The sequence below is a fragment of the Mastigoproctus giganteus genome, chromosome 3 (assembly GCF_048544385.1).
Source record: "Mastigoproctus giganteus isolate SK-2022 chromosome 3, ASM4854438v1, whole genome shotgun sequence".
Lineage (NCBI taxonomy): Eukaryota > Metazoa > Arthropoda > Arachnida > Uropygi > Thelyphonidae > Mastigoproctus > Mastigoproctus giganteus.
This window is the reverse complement of record NC_143577.1, coordinates 139,479,805-139,499,910: the sequence shown is the minus strand read 5'-3', so window position 1 is coordinate 139,499,910 and position 20,106 is coordinate 139,479,805. Positions and strand designations below refer to the sequence as shown.

Genomic DNA, 20,106 nt, shown 5'->3' with positions numbered 1-20,106 from the left:
TATGTGCGAGAACTGTGGCCCCATTTTATCTATTCATCACATTTTAATTGAATGTCCAGATTTTAGCAATATCCGTTTTACCGCCTTTAATCATCTGACTGAGCCGTATACACTCAGTCAGATTTTATCCGACAATGACAATGTGTCTGCTATTTTTAGCTTTTTGAAAGCAATAAACGTTTTTAATAGTATTTAAAATTTATATGTTATTGTTATATCTTTTATTGATTTATCATTTTTATATATTTATTATTAGATCTGGACATGGTGGCCTAATTAATTAGGTCACTGAGATGTTAAATTTTTAGATATTACCTGGTCTTGGCGCATTATAGCCTTAGTTGCTAATGCACCAATAAAATTCAAACCAAACCAAACCAAATCCAAGCTCTGCATCCTACATATTCAAAGTCTTTCCTCATATGGACACCTTTTTTTGCTGATCTCACCTGGCGAGTTACCAGCCTTTGGACCCTTTCTAAACGTACAATTTCTTTCCTTAGGTGAAGTCTCCATACTAGAACACAGTATTCCAAGTGTGGTCATAGTCTTATTTAATGGGATCGTGACGTCCTTAACTCTACTAGCAATTGTTCAATAAATCATTGTAGTTTGTTGTTATTGTTTGTTTTTTTTAGGAGCATTAGTAACTAAGGCCATATTGCTCCGAGGATATGCGGTGGTCATTCCCTGACTTTTCTGCATCCTCAATATTTTGTCGCTCACGGGCTCGAAACCTGGTCTAATCAAGAAGCATGTGCTATGCACTGCTGCTCCTGCCCACCTGGCTACTGAGGCACCGATGACATTGACAGGACACCATGGGCCTTCCTTGCAACCAGTCTACAATGCTTGGAGAACTTCATGTCTGACTGTATCGTAATATGCAAGTCTCATTACTGCACTACCAGCTTTAGTTCAACTGTACCAAGTGTATAAGTTATTTTCGGGTTACTATTCCCCAGGTGTAATACCTTAAAATTTTCTGGATTAAAGCATAGCTGCCATTTTTCTGATTATCCCGGAAGTCTATCTAAGTCACTCTGAAGAAGATCTGCTTGGGCAGTGATCATAAACTACTCGACCAATCTTTAAATCATCTGCTATTTAGACATCATGCCCTCTATCCCTTCATCAATGTCATTTACGAAAATAATATATGACACTAATGATATAAATGATACCAAAAGAAGTCTGAACCTTGAACATCTTAACAAAACAGTTTAATTTAGTCAGTAACTATTTACTGAATAAATTAAACTTAATTTAATTTGGTAAGCTAAAAAAATGGTTTAGTTAACAAAAGAGAATTAACCTTCATCTGAATTGTCTTGTAAAGAGAAATATATAGTTAAGGAAAAAATAGTCATGACTTACGATTTTCTGACGTAAATGAAACCCGAAATCCTATTCTGTTTCCTTGGTCATCTGAATGAAAGTGGACAGTAAGTTTATTGGTAACACCTATTATATGACCAGGTAATGTCTGACCACAGTAGCGACCTATCAATGAGCCAGATGGAGACAGACCATCTCTTACCTAAAAAAAAATTAGTGTTCTTAAGAAGTGTTAAAATTAACTGAAAGTGTAACTCATAACAGATGTGGTAATTAAAAGGGTGTATAACCATTTGGGACTAGTAAATAAATTTCATTAATTTGAAGTGCTGATCTAGACATCAAATTGATGGGATATCAGAGACATGGTGTCACACAAATATAAAGTGGTGCTGAATTGGAATTTGGGGAGAACAATGTGTACAAAAAGGATACACAGAGTAGGAAGAGAGGAGGAGTTATGCTGTTAGTTAAGAAACACATAAAATCTAAGGAAGTGTATCCAGTTGAAAAGGGTGAACAGTGCAGTGCCTCTACTAATGCTAATGCTCATGCTAATGTTGAATCTGTTTGGTGTGCATAAATTTGTGGCAGAGAAGAAAAATGCATGGGATACATACAAATTAACACGTGACACAGAAGCCTATGATAGATACAAGTTGATCTGTAACCAAGTTACAAAGGAGGTTAGGCAGGCGAAGGCAGATTACGAGAAATCCTTGGCAAAGGATGCAAAGAAAAACAACAAAGAGTTCTTTACTTATGTAAACTCTAGATGGAAGGGATGAATCAGATTGGTCCACTTGATATCGATGGTTCAACTGTTGATGATCCTGCTCAGGAAGCTAACAAACTAAATGAATATTTTGCATCGACATTCACACATGAGGAGTTATTCAGCGAGGGGAATGCCAGAGGTGTATTCAACTCTGGCAGTAAGCTAGAGAATCTTGTAATAACTGAGAGTAAAGTGGAGGAGAAATTGTTGAAGATAAACACAAGAAAGGCACCTGGGGTGGATGGAATCTATCCAGTTATATTAAAGGAGGCAGCAATGGAAGTAAGCAAACCCTTAGCCATAATTATGGGAGCTTCCTTGGACTCAGGGGAGGTACCCATGGTTGGAGATGTGCAAATGTGACCCTAATTCACAAAGGAGGATCAAAGGCTGACACAAGTAATTATAGACCTGTGAGTTTAACTTCTGTTCCCGGAAAATTAATGGAGGCACTGGTTAAAGAAGCACTGCAGGATCATCTAGACAAGACTTCAGTTATAGCTCAGACACAGCATGGTTTTGTTAAGGGGAAGTCTTGCCTGACCAATTTGATTGGATACTATGATGCAGTCACAAAAGAACTGGATGCAGGGAATAACTTTGATATTATATACTTGGATCTTAGAAAGGCTTTTGATACTGTTGCACATGGAAGACTGCTGCACAAATTGGAGCAGTGTGGCATTGGAGGCAAATTGCTGCTATGGATAAAGGGGTGACTGAGGGGGAGAAGACAGAGAGTGGTAATCAATGGACATTGCTCATCGTGGACTAGTGTTATTAGTGGAGTCCCTCAGGGTTCAGTATTGGGTCCTTTATTGTTTTCTGTATTTATAAATGATATTGATGATGGTATATCAAGCTTAATGTCCAAGTTTGCAGATGATACGAAGGTTGGTAGGGTTGTCAAGGACACTACTGACACTATGCTGCTGCAACAGGATCTGGAAAGGTTGAGCAGATGGGCTGAGAGGTGGCAAATGAAGTTTAACATTGACAAATGTAAAGTACTACATATGGGAAACAGCAACCCCAGAGCAACGTATCAACTCTGTGGTACTACACTGACGGTGGTAGAGAATGAAAGGGACCTGGGGGTGGTTGTGCAGGCAGATATGAAGTTCTCTGAGCAGTGCAGACGGGCTGCAAGAGTAGCTCATGGTGTATTGTCAATGATATATAGGAATTTTTCTAGCAGGGATAAGGAGGTGATTATTCCCTTGTATAAGGCAATGGTCAGGCCACACCTAGAGTACTGTATACAGGCCTGGAGACCTCATTTCAAGAAGGATGCAGAGCTGTTGGAACAAGTACAGAGAAGGGCAACAAGATTAGTGAATGGAACAAAGGGGTGCTCTTACGAAGAAAGGCTTAAGTTTTGCGAATTACAGTGTCTGGAGAGTAGGCAGCAGCGAGGTGATCTGATAGAAGTGTACAAAGCCTTGAATGGTTTGAGCATGCTCAATGCTGATGGGATTCTTCCTCTTGCTCAGAATAATCACCTGAGAGGGCATAAATTCAAATTGAGGAAAGACAGATGTAGGATAGATGTGCGGAAATTTGCCTTTAGCCAGCGGATGGTTGGTAGGTGGAACAGACTTCCATCCCTTGTCGTGGAAGTTGATAGCCTAAATAAGTTTAAGGCTCGGCTGGACAGGTATTTCGAACGAACAGAGGGGTGAAGTGGAAGTGGTTATTTTTTATTTATTTATTTTACTTTCATTTTTTTGGCTGATGCTGCATAAGCTTGCTTTCTTGCATCAAAAGCCTGTACTAATGCTAATGCTAATGCTAATGTTGAAACTGTTTGGTGTGCATAAACAGAGGGAAAGGGAAAATGAGAGCAGGAATGTGTTATAGGCCTAATGACTTTGTGAAAAAAATGAACATTTGTGCAGAGAAATAACAGTGGACCAGTAAATCACAATGTCCTGTAATGGAGAATTTTAAATTTCCAGGTATTGTCTGGAACTTTAGACACTTTTATTGGAGGATTGTTTTCTACAGGACATCTGTTCTGTAGAAAACAAATGAAACAAGAGGAAGTAATAATTTTGATCTGATAATCAGCAGTGATTATTCATGCATTAAGAATTTGGAGATAAAGGAACCACTAGGTGACAGTAATCACAGTGTACTAATGTGGGATTTACTTAATGATGAATTAAAGAAAGAGTATTTTGCATCTAATTCACATATGAGCAGTTATTCAATGAGGGGAGTGCCAGAAGTTTATCAAACTCTAATAGGGAGCTAAGTGATTTTGCAATAACTGACAGCAAAGTGGAGGAGAAATTGTTGAAGTTAAACATAAAAAAAGGCATCTGGGGTGTACAGGATCTATCCAGTTATATTAAAGGGGAGGTGCCCATGAACTGGAGATGTGCAAATGTGACCCCAATTCACAAAGGATCAAAGGGTGACACAAGTAATTATAGACCTGTTAGCTTAACTTCTGTTCCAGGAAAATTAATGAAGGCACTGGTTAAAGAAGCACTGCAGGATCATCTATACAAGACTTCAGTTATAGCTTGGACACAGCATGGTTTTGGTAAAGGAAAGTCTTGCCTGACCAATCTGATTCGACACTATGATGCAGCCACAAAAGAACTGGATGCAGGGAATAACTTTGATATTATATATTTGGGTCTTAGAAAGGCTTTTGATACTGTTGTACATGGAAGCCTGCTGCACAAATTGGAGCACTGTGGCATTGGAGGCAAATTGCTGCTAGGGATAAAGGGATGGTTGAGGAGGAGAAGACAGAGAGTGGTAATCAATGGACACTGTTCATCGTGCACTAATGTTATTAGTGGAGTCCCTCAGAGTTCATGTTGGGTCCATTGTTGTTTGCTGTATTTATAAATGATGGTATATCAAGCTTAATGTCCAAGTTTGCAGATAATACAAAAGTTGGCAGGGTTGTTAAGGACACTACTGATGCTAAGCTGCTGCAACAGGATCTAGAAAAGTTGAGCAGATGGGCTGAGGTGGCAAATGAAGTTTAACATTGACAAATGTAAGGTACTACATATGAGAAGCAGTAACCCCAGAGTGACGTATCAACTCTGTTGTACTACACTGAGAGTGGTAGAGAACGAAAAGCACCTGGGTGTAATTGTGCAGGCAGATATGAAGTTTCTGAGCAGTGTAGACAGTCTGCAAGAGTAGCTTATAGTGTCTTGTCCATGATATATACAGGAATTTTTCTAGCAGGGATAAATAGGTGATAATTCCCTTGTATAAGGCAATGATCAGGACACACCTTGAGTAGTGTATACAGGTCTGGAAGCTTCATTTTAAGAAGGATATAGAGTTGTTGGAATGAGTACAGAGAAGGGCAACAAGATTAGTGAATGGAAGAAAGGGTTGGTCTTACGAAGAAAGGCTTAAGTTTTGCAAATTACAGTGTCTGGAGACTAGGCACCTGCGAGGTGATCTGATTGAAGTATATAAAGCCTTGAATGGTTTGAGCATGCTCAATGCTGATGGGATTCTTCCTCTTGTTCGGAATAATTGCCTGACAGGGCATAAATTCAAATTGAGGAAAGACAGACGTAAGACAGATGTGCGGAAATTTGCCTTTAGCCAGCAGGTGGTTGGTTGGTGGAACAGACTTCCAACCTTTGTTGTGGAAGTTGATAGCCTAAATAAATTTAAGGCTTAGCTGGACAGGTACTTGGAACGAATGGAGAGTTGAAATGGGAGCGTGTTTTTTTTTTTTTTTTGGCTGATGCTGCATAAGCTTGCTTTCTTGTATCATATGCCTCTACTAATGCTAATGCTAAAAAGGAGGCAGCAAAGGAAGTGAGCAAACCCTTAGCCATAATTATGAGAGATTCCTTCAACTCATGATACATTTGCACAACTCCAGTCCTCAAGGACTGGAGTTGTGCAAATGTATCACCAATTCACAAAGGGGGGTTCAAAAGGTGACACAAGTAATTATAGCCCTGTTAGTTTAACTTGTGTTCTGGGGAAAATAATGGAGTCACTGGTTAAAGAGCATTGCAGGATCATCTAGAGAAGACTACAATAATAGTTAAGACACACCACGGGTTTGTTAAAGGCAGGTCTTATCTGATTGGATACTATGATGTGGTCCCAAAGGAACTGAATGCCAAAAATAATTTTGATATTATATACTTGGATTTCAGGAAAGCTTTTAATACTGTTGCACATGGAAGACTGCTGTACAAATTGGAGAGGTATGGCATTAAAAGTAAGTAATGGTGTTACAATGGATAAAGGGATGGTTGAGTGGGAGACGACAGAGAGTGGTAATCAATGGACACTGCTCTTTGTGGTCAAATGTTATTAGTGGAGTTCCCCATGGTTGGGTGTTGGGCCCATTGTTGTTTTGTATATTTATCAATGATATTGATAAAGGTATATCAGGTTTAATTTTCAAGTTTGCAGATGATACAAAGGTTGGTAGGGTTGTTAATGAAAGTAAAGACAGTATGCTACTCCAATTGGATCTAGATAAGTTGGACAAATAGGCTGAGAAGTAGCAACTGAAGTTTATCATTGACAAATGCAAAGTACTGCCTATGGGTAGCAATAAACCAAGAGAAACGTACCAACTGTGTGGTACTACACTCAGGGAAATGGAAAGTAAAAACAACCTGGGGGTAATTGTGCAGTAAAATATGAAATTTGCTGAACGGTACAGACAGGCTACCAGGGTAGGTCATGGAGTGTTGTCAATGATATATAGGAATTTTTCTAGCAAGGACAGGGAGGTGATTATCTTATTATGAAAAGCAATGGTCAGGCAACACCTAGAGTACTGTGTACAGGTCTGGAGGCCTCATTTTAGGAAGGATGTAGAGTTGGTGGAACCAGTACAAAGAAGGGCAACAAGATTGGTGAGGGGAACAAAGTGGTGCTCTTAACAAGAAAGGCTTAAGTTCTGCAAACTGCAGTGCCTGGAGACTAAGCACTTGTGAGGTGATCTCATTGAGGTGTATAAGGCCTTGAATGAGATGAGCAAGCTGAATGCTGATGAGAGTCTTTCACTTGCTCAGATTAAGAACTTGAGGGGGCATAGATTCAAATTGAGAAAAGCCAGTTGTAGAACAGATGTGTAGAAATTTGCCTTTAGTTAATGGGTAGTTGACTGGTGGAACAGACTTCCATCTTTTGTTGTGGAAGCTGATAGCCTAAATAAATAAATTTAAGACTGAGCTGGACAGGCATTTGGAATGAATGGAGGGGTCAAATGAGTGAGTTTTTTTTTTTGGTTGATGCTGCATAAGCTTGCTTTCTTGCATTGTATGCCTCTACTAATGCTAATGCAACTACCATCAAGGGTAAAGGGAAGGGTTTTTGTTTTTGTAATGGTGACTACAGTGGTCTCAGACAGTTTTTCAATTCTATACAGTGGGATCAACTGAAGTTCTTTGAGCAGTGCAGACGGGCTGCCAGAGCAGGTCATGGAGTTTTGTCAATGATATATACGAATTTTGCTAGCAGAAACAAGGAACTGGTTATCACTTTGTATAAGGCAATGGTCAGGTCACACCTTGAGTACTATGTACAAGTCTGGAGGCCTCATTTTAGGATGTGGTTGCTAGAAGGAGTACAGAGAAAGGGAACAAGATTGGTGAGAGGAACAAAGGGGTGCACTTACGAAGAAAGGCTTAAGTTTTGCAACTTGCAGAATCTGGAGACTAGGCACTTGCGAGGTGATCTGATCGAGGTGTATACGGCCTTGAATGGTTTGAGCAGGCTCAATGCTGACGGGATACTTCTGCCTGCTCAGATTACGAACCTGAGTGGGTACAGATTCAAATTGAAGAGACAGTTGTACAACCGATGCGCAGAAATTTGCATTAGCGTGGCTAGTTGATTGCTGTGAAAGAAAGTTCCACCTGTTGTTGTGGAAGTTGATAGCTTAAATAAATTCAAGGAAAAAGTGGACAAACCTTTGGAGCGAATGAATGGGTGAAATGGGAAGTTTCTTTTTTTTTTTTTGGCTGATGCTATATAAGCTTGCTTTCTTGCATCATATGCCTCTGCTAATGCTAATGCTAATGCTATACAGGGGGTCTCAAAAATATTGGTACAAACGTTTAAGGGAGGTAGGTAATATCTAAAGGAATGTGAATCACATAGGAAATCGCATAGAATCCCATAACCGGAAACGTCACGTGAAAGTAGTAGCAGAGGCACAAGAAGCAGAAATGACACAAGACAGTAATTAGTGGCAAACATTTATTTGACATAATATTAATAATGGAGTACGAGATGGATGCATTTCACGATGTTACAACAGATGCTCGAAGGTTCCACCACGAGACACGATGCATGCGTGACACCGACGCAGCATGGATTGGCGGACTGTGTCCGCCAATCCATGCTGCGTTGTGTGTCTCACATCGTCAAGTAACCCTGGTAGAACTTGTTCAAGAAATATCTGATATTTAGCGGAATTCATGCGGGATGGTAACAGGTATGGGCCGACTAAGCAGTCACCGACCATACCTGCCCACACATTAATTGCGAAGCGATGTTGTGCTGCATGGGGGCGCCACTGTGTGAGCCCTCTGCTAATCCATACACTAGGTGCATGTCTGCCAGTTCACAGTTCGTATATCGATGCATGCTCTTCGTGCGGCGACTACTGCTTGAATGAGTAAACCAGAAATTTTCCATCTCGTGAACTGATGAACAGCGCCATGTACCGACTTACGGTGATGTTCCTTTAGATGTTACCTACCTCCCCTAAACGTTTGTACCAATATTTTTGAGACACCCTGTATATAACACACACACACACACATACAGTAGAACTTCTCTATTATGAACTTCTATTTAACGAATTTCTCTATATTACGAATTTTTTCGCAAAACATTGCACCTTGAAACGAAATTACATGTAAAATTAACCCCATATAGAGAAGTGTTAGTCTCTCTATAACGAATTTTTAAAAAAATTAGTAAAAGCATTTTTGAAAATTTTCAGGCATTTACTGCTAAACAGCCGCTCAAATATACTGCCTCCTTCCCTCCGAAATTTCGAATTAGCATCTGGAATTAAATAATCATCCTTTTAGTGAACACTTGTGGCCATTGACGCCTGTAGGTGGGTCTTTGTTTCATTTTTGTTACAGTTATTAAACCAAATGGGTTTTCTTAAAAGTTATCGTAAACTTTACAATAAATAGGGTAGATTTGTAAATTGATGTTGGCTCAGGGGAAAGTGAAATTCGCTGCGGTAAACCTTTAGCATGCTGCGGCGGCAATACACAGAATGCTACCATAGTTGGTTTTTAGTAATGCCTACTGAGTGACATTCGCTTCTCACCTCAACTGTACCACGTGATCTTCATGTCAATCATTATATGATATGTCTGTTCTTGTCTAACCTGGACCCCCAGTAGATGGTTTTCATGAAATTTTTTTTTTTTTCATTCGTCATCAATCACATAGGCTTGATGTTTGATGCTCTTGTTTTTTTTTTTTTTTTTTTCTGAAAAGTAACATACAGCATACGTTAATTATAAATTTTCTTCCGTGTATATATGAATGAAAGCGGAATAAAAGAAATTCACAAAGTCGTATATTTCTTCAAAGTGAGTGATACTGTTGAATTGGCAAGTGAATGTCATTGAGTAGGCAGTACCTGTACTAACAATTCACTATATGGCCAGCACAGCGAAGTTTGCGGTGTATGTATCGGCAAGAGCTGCAGTCCAGTAATTTTTACAATTGCGAAAACAATGTTGAAGAGAAAGTGTTTAAGTATTAATGATAAAGGAAAGACTGTTTTGATATTGAGTTTTAAGAAAAAGATGTTGCGGAGAAATATGGCATATCTGCAAGCAGTTTATCTACGATTTAAAAAAAAATCGAGAATCAATTTTAAATGCAATTGAAGGAGCAGATGAGAAGCGAATTAAGTTGTGTATATACGAAGATGTTGATAAAGCTGTTCTAAAATGGGTGCAAATGATAAGTGAAAAGAATATCCCAATATCGGGCCTAATAATTAAGCAACAAGCTCTGAAATTTGCACAGTCCCTTGGACATACAGAATTTAATGCGAGCACTGGGTGGCTAGATAAATTTAAGAAGTGCCACAGAATTGTGGAAAAGGTTATTTGTGGAGAAAGTGTTAATGTAAGCGAAGAAGATTGCAACAGTTGGAGTAACAATACCTTAAAGAAGATTTTGGAAGAATATGAGTGTAAGGATGTTTCTAATGCTGACGAAATGGGTTTATTCTTTAAATGTTTACCGAATAGAACACTTGCTTTTAAGGATGATAAATGTTTTGGCGGAAAACAAAGCAAAGAAAGAATCACTGTGCTAGTTGGAGCAAATATTACAGGAAGTGAAAAATTAAGACTTTTAGTCATCGGAATATCAAAAAACCCAAGATGTTTTAGAGGCACAAAATCTTTGGAAGTTGACTACACCTTTTAATTAAAAAGCATGGATGACAAGTGATATTTTTGAAGAATGGATATTAAAACTAGACAAGCGTACAACAAAATAAAAAAGGAAAATCGTGTTGGTAACTGACAACTGTCCGGCACATCCTGCCAATATTTCTGCCAAACTTAAAAGTGCGAAGTTGTTTTTACCACCAAATGTAACGTCAAACTCCAGCCAATGGACCAAGGCATTATTAAAAATTTTAAATTTCATTATCGAAAGAGAATAATAATGAAGATTGTCAATGCGTTATCAGAAAATAGAAACTTGGAGGTTACAATTAACCTTAGAGATTGCATCTCTGAACTGGCAAAAGTTTGGACAAACGATATCACTGAATACACTATTTGAAATTGTTTTTCGAAAGCGGGATTTGCATTGAATACAGAAGTCGAACAACGACTGGATGAACAAGTTGAACTGCCCCTTTCACAACTGAAAAACTTTTGGACGTTATTAGAATCGTCTGGAAACATAGAAAATGAAACAACACTGGATAGTTATGTTTATGTAGATTACAGCAGAACATCCAAAATGAAGATGAAATACTGCTGAACAGTGTTAGATGCGACCATGATCACGAAGAAATTAACGATGACGCTGAAGGCTCATCAGAACAACCCGTAGAAAAGCCAACTCGAGAAGAAATGATTAACGCTTTTAAAACGGTTCGTATGGGTCTACAGTTTTGTTAAAAAATGTTCCTGATAATGTTTTTTATGCTCTGCACAAACGTGAGGTTTTCTTTGAGAATCAGACAAATTTTTAATTGTACTGTGCAAACGAAAATTACAGATTTTTTTGATTTGTGATATTTACCGGCGAAAATTGTGTAAATTTAAATTTGCACAATTTTCGCCGTAATTTAGAAAATTAGATAAAAATTTTTAATAAATAACAATTTCTAATTAGATAACAATTTTTAATAAAAAAGATATTCTCTGTATAACGAAATTTCTCTATAATGAATTTTTTCGCTGGATTTATCGAATTCATTATAGGGAAGTTCGACTGTATGTATATAAGCTAAAATGGAATATTTGCCAGCAGCATGGCAAACCAGTAGAGGGAAAAAGAACTCAACCAAATAAAATAACAAAAATAACAATAACAGAAAAATATATAGGGGGGGCGGAGATAAAGAAGAAAACACGAATGTTGAAGCAACGTTCCTAAAATAATTTAGAAAATTAAGCCAATTAAAAGAAATTTAGTGGTGCCCCCCCCCCAACCCCAGTAGGCACCCATTTTTGTTATTTTATTTGGTTGAGTTCTTTTTCACTCTGCTGGTTTGCCATGCTTCTGGCAAATATTGTATTTTAGCTTATCATAAGCAACATATAGCGGATTGTGCTTTTCTGCTGCCACTGATGTTAGCTTTTCTACTATTTTTTTTCTTATTTATTTTAATATATATATTTTTTTTCTTATTTATAATATATATATTTTGATTACTTTTTATCTCTCTATTTAATTTTGGATTAATTGGAATATATATATATATATATATATATATATATATATATATATATATATATATATATATATATGTATGTGTATATATATATATATATATATATATATATATATGTGTGTGTGTGTGTGTGTGTGTGTGTGTGTGTGTGTGTGTGTGTGTATGTGTGTGTGTGTGTGTGTGTGTGTATATATATATATATATATATATATATATCTTTTTTATTTAACAGCACCTTCGGGGATTCAAGGTACTATTATTTTGATCTTTCCGTTATCCAGAAAGTTTTATTTTTAATATGTTTAAAGCAGAAATAATAAGCCATATAAGAAATAGCGAGATTAAGAATGCAATTTTATTAACTGCACATAAAAAAAAAATATATGTTGAGTATCCAATGTTATATGCTGCCATTAATACACTCCTACTTATGTCCTGTTCTATTTTTTTTATTATATCAAGTTTAGTCTGTGCTGGTAGCACAGTGGTATGGTCACCATCCTCCCCACACTGGGTGGAAAAGGATCAGCTTGAAACTACATCAATGACACGAGGGACTTTTATGGGCTTTTTTCACTCCTTTTTTCACTTTTTTACCCAGATTTTCGTCCAGCAAAACAGGCAAATCAACCAGACAACAGATGCAATTTACAAAAACAATACACATGGGTATATGAATTAATTTTCTGGGTGACTCTAATGTAATAGTTTGGATTATATCAAGTTTGTCACTAAGCTTTAAGGTTGTTCTTCTTTCCTTCTATGTATGAGGTTTATTAAGTTTAGGAGCCAAAGTGAGGGGTTATAAATTTAAATAAATGTAAAACAGCGGTATAATCTCTGATATCAATATAGAATTCATTTTGAAAAAGGCGAATGTAAACAAATACAGTAATCACATGATTTTCTATTTCCTTTTTTCAGCACTGCAAAACATCTGCGCTGTATGTAAACATCTAATCTTAGTGTGCTGTTAGCTAGCATGTTCTGTTATTTGGGGTGCCATTATTTTGACAGTCTACTGTATAAAAAATATATTTTATATATAATTTAGTCCTCCCTTCTAAATTTCTCTTGCTTAGTTTGTAATATTTTCTTTTCTTTTCTCCTTTTCGGTCTCTGCCGGGTCGGCTATGAAATATACATGAACTTCTTACCGCCACATTTGATTTGGCTTCCGCATGTGCTTTTTCAACTTGGTTTCATTGTATTAACCACGTGCCACGTATATTTCATATCAGAAACAGAGGCCTTACTTCTTACTATATATTTCCTTTGGTTTTGGTGCTGACCCTTGATGAAAAAGTTAAAATCATATCTATAGCATTAAGTAATACTTTTAACATATTACTTTTATTTTTCAGGTACCTATGCTTTCTTTTTTTCATTGTTACTACTTCCGGTCTTGTCAGCTTTTCTCCATTTCTTCCCCAATCTACTTATCTACATATATAGAGGGTGGGGAGAGAAAAGAAACTTAAAAAAAAAGTATATGGGAGGAGAGTAATAAATATTATAAGAGTCTTAATTAAATTAAATGGTTATTTTTAGAGTTTTTTTCTCTATGACTATAGTTATCCCCAGTGGCGGATTCAGGGTAGGGGTACCAGGGCATGTGCTTCCGCTATCATTTTTCAGAAAATATACACCAATCATTTAAATTCCCTTTAGCTACATTTTTTTTTTTTCATTGTTAATGTAGGATTTTATCTATTTTTGCATTGTGGCAGCTATTTTCAACTGACTAGAGTTGGCAACACTGATGCTAATGTGATCGCCATTCTTGTGCACAAAATGGTTCCCCCCATCACAAATGGTCCCCTCCTGTCATTTTTTCTGGATCTGCCACTGGTTATTCCTTAGAATTATGTTCATGTGAATACAATAAGATTGCCATTCTACTTTCCATTTTAGAAGCAAATCTTATTTTTAACAATTAGCAACTGTACAAGAATTATTTTCCTTTGTAAAACTTGTACATTACACCCTTCCTCATTTCCTATTTGTTATCTTCTCATTTGGATGTTGCTACTTAAACAGGGTTAAATTTGTGAGGGTTGTACAGAACTTATCGGGTGACCTGGATGAAAAGGTTTTGCATGTTTTTTGTTGGTTGAATTAATGACTAAAACTTGCTGTACCTTTCTAAGTATAGAACCAGTTTTAGTCAAATTGTTCTCGAAGCAGTATTTTGCAGTTTTCACAGAGTAATTCCATGAAAGAACTAGAAAGATGTAGCAACCCATTTTTTTTTTATCTTTCCATTCTCCAGAATGCATGGAAATTAACAACTGATGCTCCGATTTTTCAATGCATCCAATGAATGCCATTCTAGTTGATCTATTTTAATAACAACAAACTCTATAGATTTAATATATATATATGTCTATACCATTACAAGGAAATGCAACGGTCACGTTCTCTAACTTTCTCAATAAAGCATAGTTTAAACTTTGGTGTGGGGGAGATATGTCAGCATGCTGCAAGTCAAATTAGAAAAATAAAATATATATTTTATTAAATCGTTTTGTTTTCAAATAACAAAAAAAAAAAAAAAATGATTGCTATTGACAGCACTGATGTGCTTAGATTTAGAGCTATAAAAATAGTTACTCAACCATAGTACACGAAAATAATCAGCAAATAGTTGGCAAGCTAGAGCATATTACTATAATTCAAACTTAAAATTCTTTGAAATTAATTATTTTTATCTAAAGATTAACTGTCAGTTTTTTTCCTAATGAAAAATGAAAGCATTGATACATCCCAAATGTTTTTTGAGAACATTTTGGGAATATCAAGAATTTGCAATTCCTATCTGAAAATAGACAGTGGAGAAGCCTCCATTGACAACCATATAAAATGATTCATTTTTTTTCCCCTCCCCAAAGTGATTTCAATAGCCAGTGTCTGAAAAAATTTATTTTTTTTTTTTTTATTTTTTTAAATTTCTTTTGAAAAATCTGCTTTGTTTTTATAATGTTTGCTCAGCCTGCTGAATTCAAAGTGCTCCATGATATAAATAAAGACATACAGTACAGTCAGAGCTTGGTTAAGGGAGAGGTATGCTGCCTCAGATCATGCAATAGAAGCCCTAAAATTTATTTACATATATGAACAAATAGTATTTATATTATAAAAAATACAGAAAAATAAATAAATGGAAAATTTATAAAGAATTTAAAGTAATATACAGTAAAACCTGTTTATTTACAGTAATACCATATATGTCCACTTACAGCAGATAAATATCAAAATTAAATTATGATAAAAATTTGATTTCATTTTAAAAAAAGTTTACCTCTTCCAAAATGTTTAATTTAATAAGAAGATATTAGTTAAAAGACATAAGCATGTTTAACAAGATCTCCATATGAGATAAGACACACCATCAAATTAATACACAAATGCAAAAGTGTTAGAGGACTGGTTTTCATAAATCCTTTCATCTTCAGCTAGTGCATAAACTAAATAAAGAGGTAACAAGAGTCTTACATATGATAGATCACACCATGATTTGCACTTGGATCAAATATGTGATGGCTGACTCAGTGATTATTCTGGAAAGTGCAATTTGGGAGTCACCAAATGTGGTGACTCCCAGTGATGTTTTGTATTGTAAAAAAGTTTTTTTACAATACAAAACATCACCCTATCATAACCCTATTGATCATAACAGAATTTTGTATTTCTAGTTTGTGTCCACTTTGTTTTGAATGAAAATGTAATTCCATCTGTGAGTATGAGGTGTTGAAACTCCAATTATGATATGTCATTTTATTGAAACTGACCGTTTGCTTCCGACGTACAAAGACATTCTGTTAAACATTTGATAACATTAGTTTAATCTATTCAGGAATACTGTTATTCGAGTGCCTATTTCTAATGATCCCAGATTAGTAAAATGATAAGAGGGGTTTACCTCAATATAGTGCGTAGAACACTTCCGTATGATACCCTCCAGAAATTAAAATGGAAAAAACTAAAAAATCAACAACTTACTGGTACATTAGAGTAAAATATAAATAATTTAAATAATCAATTTAACACAAATCAAATCAATTTAAAACAATTAAAAATCAAATTAACGCAATTAAACGAATCTAACGAAAATATTCAAAACGATTTTCCTTCCTCAAATTAACTCAATTAAACAAATCTAACGAAAATATTCAAAACGATTTTCCTTCCTTAAATTATATTAGTATTATTTTACTAATATTATTATCAACGTAGAACATATTGAGTAGTACAACTCTGACTCATACTATCTAATGATCCCAGATATAAAATGAAATAGTACCAAATGAGCAATAGTACCTTTAAACACTTGTTTTAAATCTTCTTGCTAACTGCACACAATGTGGTAAAGATACTATAAATGGTTGCAGAAACTATTCATTAGTGTTCATATGTTCTTGCATTTACCTTTCAAATTTAATTCTAACAGTAATGATTGATTATTTCTTCAATGAATTCATTTCAGTAGCATCTACTTAAACATAAATTTCTCAGAAAAGTTCAGTTTAGTTTAGCTTAAAGATATCTTATGAACGGGGTTATATTTTTTAAAAAAACCCTCTTACAGCGATTTATATGTAATTGAAGAATTTTTTGAAGACTAAATGCTCAAGGCATAATATGTTATGGGTTGAAATTAACTATATAATATCGGTGTAAATACACCGTAGTTTACCCATAAGTTTAACTATATATCATCTGTTGTTGTGGAAGCTGATTGCCTAAATAAATTTAAGCGTGATCTGGACAGACATTTGGAATGAATGGAGGGGTGAAATGGGAGGTTTTTTTTTGTTTTTTTTTGATTTGGCATAAGCTTGCTTTCTTGCATCATATGTCTCTACTAATGCTAATGAAAGCATGATTCTTCATGCTTTTGATTTCTTCCTTGCCTACGACTATGCACACATCATTGGTAAATCTCATATCCTCTATTAGAGAAGTGTTATTTATTTGAAGTAGTGCAATACCTGGTATCTCATTGTGAAGGTGGCCACAATATGAAATAAAGTCTAAACGATGCCATTATATTACGTATGTAGTTAAACTTACGGGTAAGCTATGGTGTATTTATTATTATTAGCCATATGGTGCAAACAAGCCTGAGGCTTTATCTGCATCAACCAAAAAAAAAAAAAAAAAATTTCTTTGTTACCCCTGAGAGAGAGAATCAGATATAGAAAGGAATCACCAAGAAAGAGAGAGAAGAAATATGCTATCCAGCTCAGAACCCTGAGTGTGCCAAACCCATACTCAGCAGATGTGAACCCCTGGGGGTAATTAACAATAAATATTATATAGTTCATTTCAACCCATAACATTTTATGCCTTGAGTATTTAATCTTCAAAATATATGCCTTGAGAATTTAGTCTTCAAAATATTATGCCTTGAGTATTTAGTCTTTAAAATATTATCATTACCTTCACCATTTGGCAGCTCTCATATTGGGGAATTAACTTCGCAACCATGATGGCATATCTGCATTATCTGGGGATACCTGCCACCCACTGATGAGTGCGCCAATAAGCTCCGAAATGTGTCTCGGTGGTGGTGCCCACTGAGAATAAATAACAGTAGTCTCCTCTACTAGAGAAGTGTTATTTATTTGAAGTAGTGCAATGCCTGGTATCTCGTTGTGAAAAAGGTGGCCACAATATGAGATAAAATCTAAACAAAGCTGTTACACTACATATGTAGTCAAACTTATGGGTAAACTATGGTGTATTTACACCAATATTATATAGTAATTGAAGAATATATTTTAAACCCCTTACCAAGGGCATTAAAATATATATGAGATTTACCAATGATGTGTGCATAGTCGGAGGCAAGGAAGAAATCAAAAGCATGAAGGATCATACTTTCATTAGCATTAGTAGAGACATACGATGCAAGAAAGCAAGCTAATGATGAGCCAAAAAAAAAAAACCCTCCCATTTCACCCCTCCATTCATTCCAAATGCCTGTCCAGATCACCTTTAAATTTATTTAGGCTATCAGCTCCCACAGAAACATATGAAGTTTGTTCCAGCAATCAATCACCCACTGGCTAAAGGCAAATTTCCGCAGATCTATTCTACAACTATCTTTCCTCAATTTGAATCTGTGTCCCCTCATGTTCTTAGACTGAGCAAGAGGAAGAATCCCATCAGCATTCAGCTTGCTCAACCCATTCAAGGCCTTATACACCTCAATCAGATCACCTCGCAAGTGCCTACTCTCCAGGTGCTGCAATTTGCACAACTTAGGCCTTTCTTGGTAAGAGCACCCCTTTGTTTCCCTCACCAATCTTGTTGCCCTTCTTTGTACTGGTTCCACCAACTCTACATCCTTCCTAAAATGAGGCCTCCAGACCTGTACACACTACGCTAGGTGAGGCCTGATTATTGCCTTGTGTAACGGGATAATCACCTTGCTGTCACTGCTAGCAAAATTCCTAAATATCATTGACAAAACTCCATTACCTGCCCTGGCAGCCCGTCTGCCAGGGCAGGTAATGGAGTTTTTGACTGCACAATTATCCCATGGTCTTTTCCACATTCCACTTCCCTGAGTGTAGTACCACACAGTCGGTACGTTTCTCTTTGGTTATTGCTACCCATATGCAGTACTTTGCATTTGTCAAAGTTTAACTTTAGTTGCCGCTTCTCAGCCTATTTTCCCAACTTATCTAGATTCAGTTGGAGTAGCATACTGTCGTTAACAACCCTGCCAACCTTTGTATCATCTGCAAATTTGACCATAAAACCTGATGTTCCTTAAACAATATCATTGATAAATACTGAAAACAACAAGGGGCCCAACACCGAACCCTGGGGAACTCCACTAATAACATTTGTCCATGAAGAGCAGTGTCCACTGGATACTACTCTCTGTCATCTCCCACTCAACCATACCCATTATCTATTGTAGCAACTTACCCTTAATGCCATACCTCTCCAATTTGTACAGCAGTCTTCAATGTGCAACAGTATCAAAAGCTTTCCTGAAATCCAAGTATATGATATCAAAATTATCTTTGGCATTCAGTTCCTTTGTGACCACATCATAGTATCCAATCATATTGGTCAGACAAGACTTCCCTTTAACAAACCCATTCTGTGTCTTAACTATTACTGCAGTCTTGTCTAGGTGATCCTGCAATACTTCTTCAACCAGTGATTCCATTATTTTCCCCAGAACACAACTTAAACTAACAGGTCGGAAGTTACTTGTGTCACCTTTTGAACCCCGTTTGTGAATTGATGATACATTTGCAAATTTCCAGTACATGGAGACATCCCCTGAGTCCAAGGAAGCTCTCAATAATTATGGCTAAGGGTTTGCTTACTTCCTTTGCTGCCTCCATTAATATAGAACTGGATAGATCCTGTCCACTCCAGGCGACTTCCTTATGTTTAACTTCAATAATTTCTCCTCCACTTTGCTCTTAGCCCCTGTTAGAGTTTGATAAACTTCTGGTACTCCCCTCATTGAATAATTCCTCATGTGTGAATGTAGATTCAAAATCCTCATTCAGTTTATCAGCTTCCTGAGCATGATCATAAATAGTCAACCCATCTATGTTAAATGGTCCAATCTGATTCATCCCTTTCCTTCTAGAATTTACATAAGTAAAGAACTGTTTGCTGTTTTTCTTTGTCTTTGCATCTTTGCCAAATATTTCTTGTAATTTGCCTTCGCCTGCCTAACCTCCTTTATGACTTGATTATAGACTAGTTTATACCTGCCATAGGCTTCTGTGTCACCTGGTACTTTATATGCATCCCATACATTCTTCTTCTCTGCCACAAGCCTCATTAATTCAGCTGACATCCATTCAGGCCTAAACCTTGAACAGTATTTCTTAGTTGGAATGAAAAGCCTAGTAGCCTCCAAAATTCAGTCCCTTAAGGCTTTCCAATTAGAAATCAACATTGGTAACATCATCAGTTGATCCCACTGTACAGAATTTAAAAATTGTCTAAGACGCTGTTGTTATCTTTACAAAAGCAAAAGCCCTTCCATTTAGCCTTGATGGTAGTTAGATCTTTAAGTAATTCTCACATC

At 36.3% G+C, this 20,106-nt stretch overlaps 1 protein-coding gene across 1 annotated transcript in view; it reads right to left on the bottom strand.

The window, feature by feature from the left end:
* The window catches only part of LOC150088287 (cubilin-like), a 1,623,406-nt gene that overhangs the window by 217,806 nt on the left and 1,385,494 nt on the right, over window positions 1-20,106 (bottom strand). Inside the window, exon 41 of the mRNA XM_090370104.1 lies at window positions 1,378-1,540. Within this exon, the coding sequence (XP_090226230.1) occupies window positions 1,378-1,540 (163 nt within the window). The remainder of the gene's footprint in view (window positions 1-1,377; window positions 1,541-20,106) is intronic.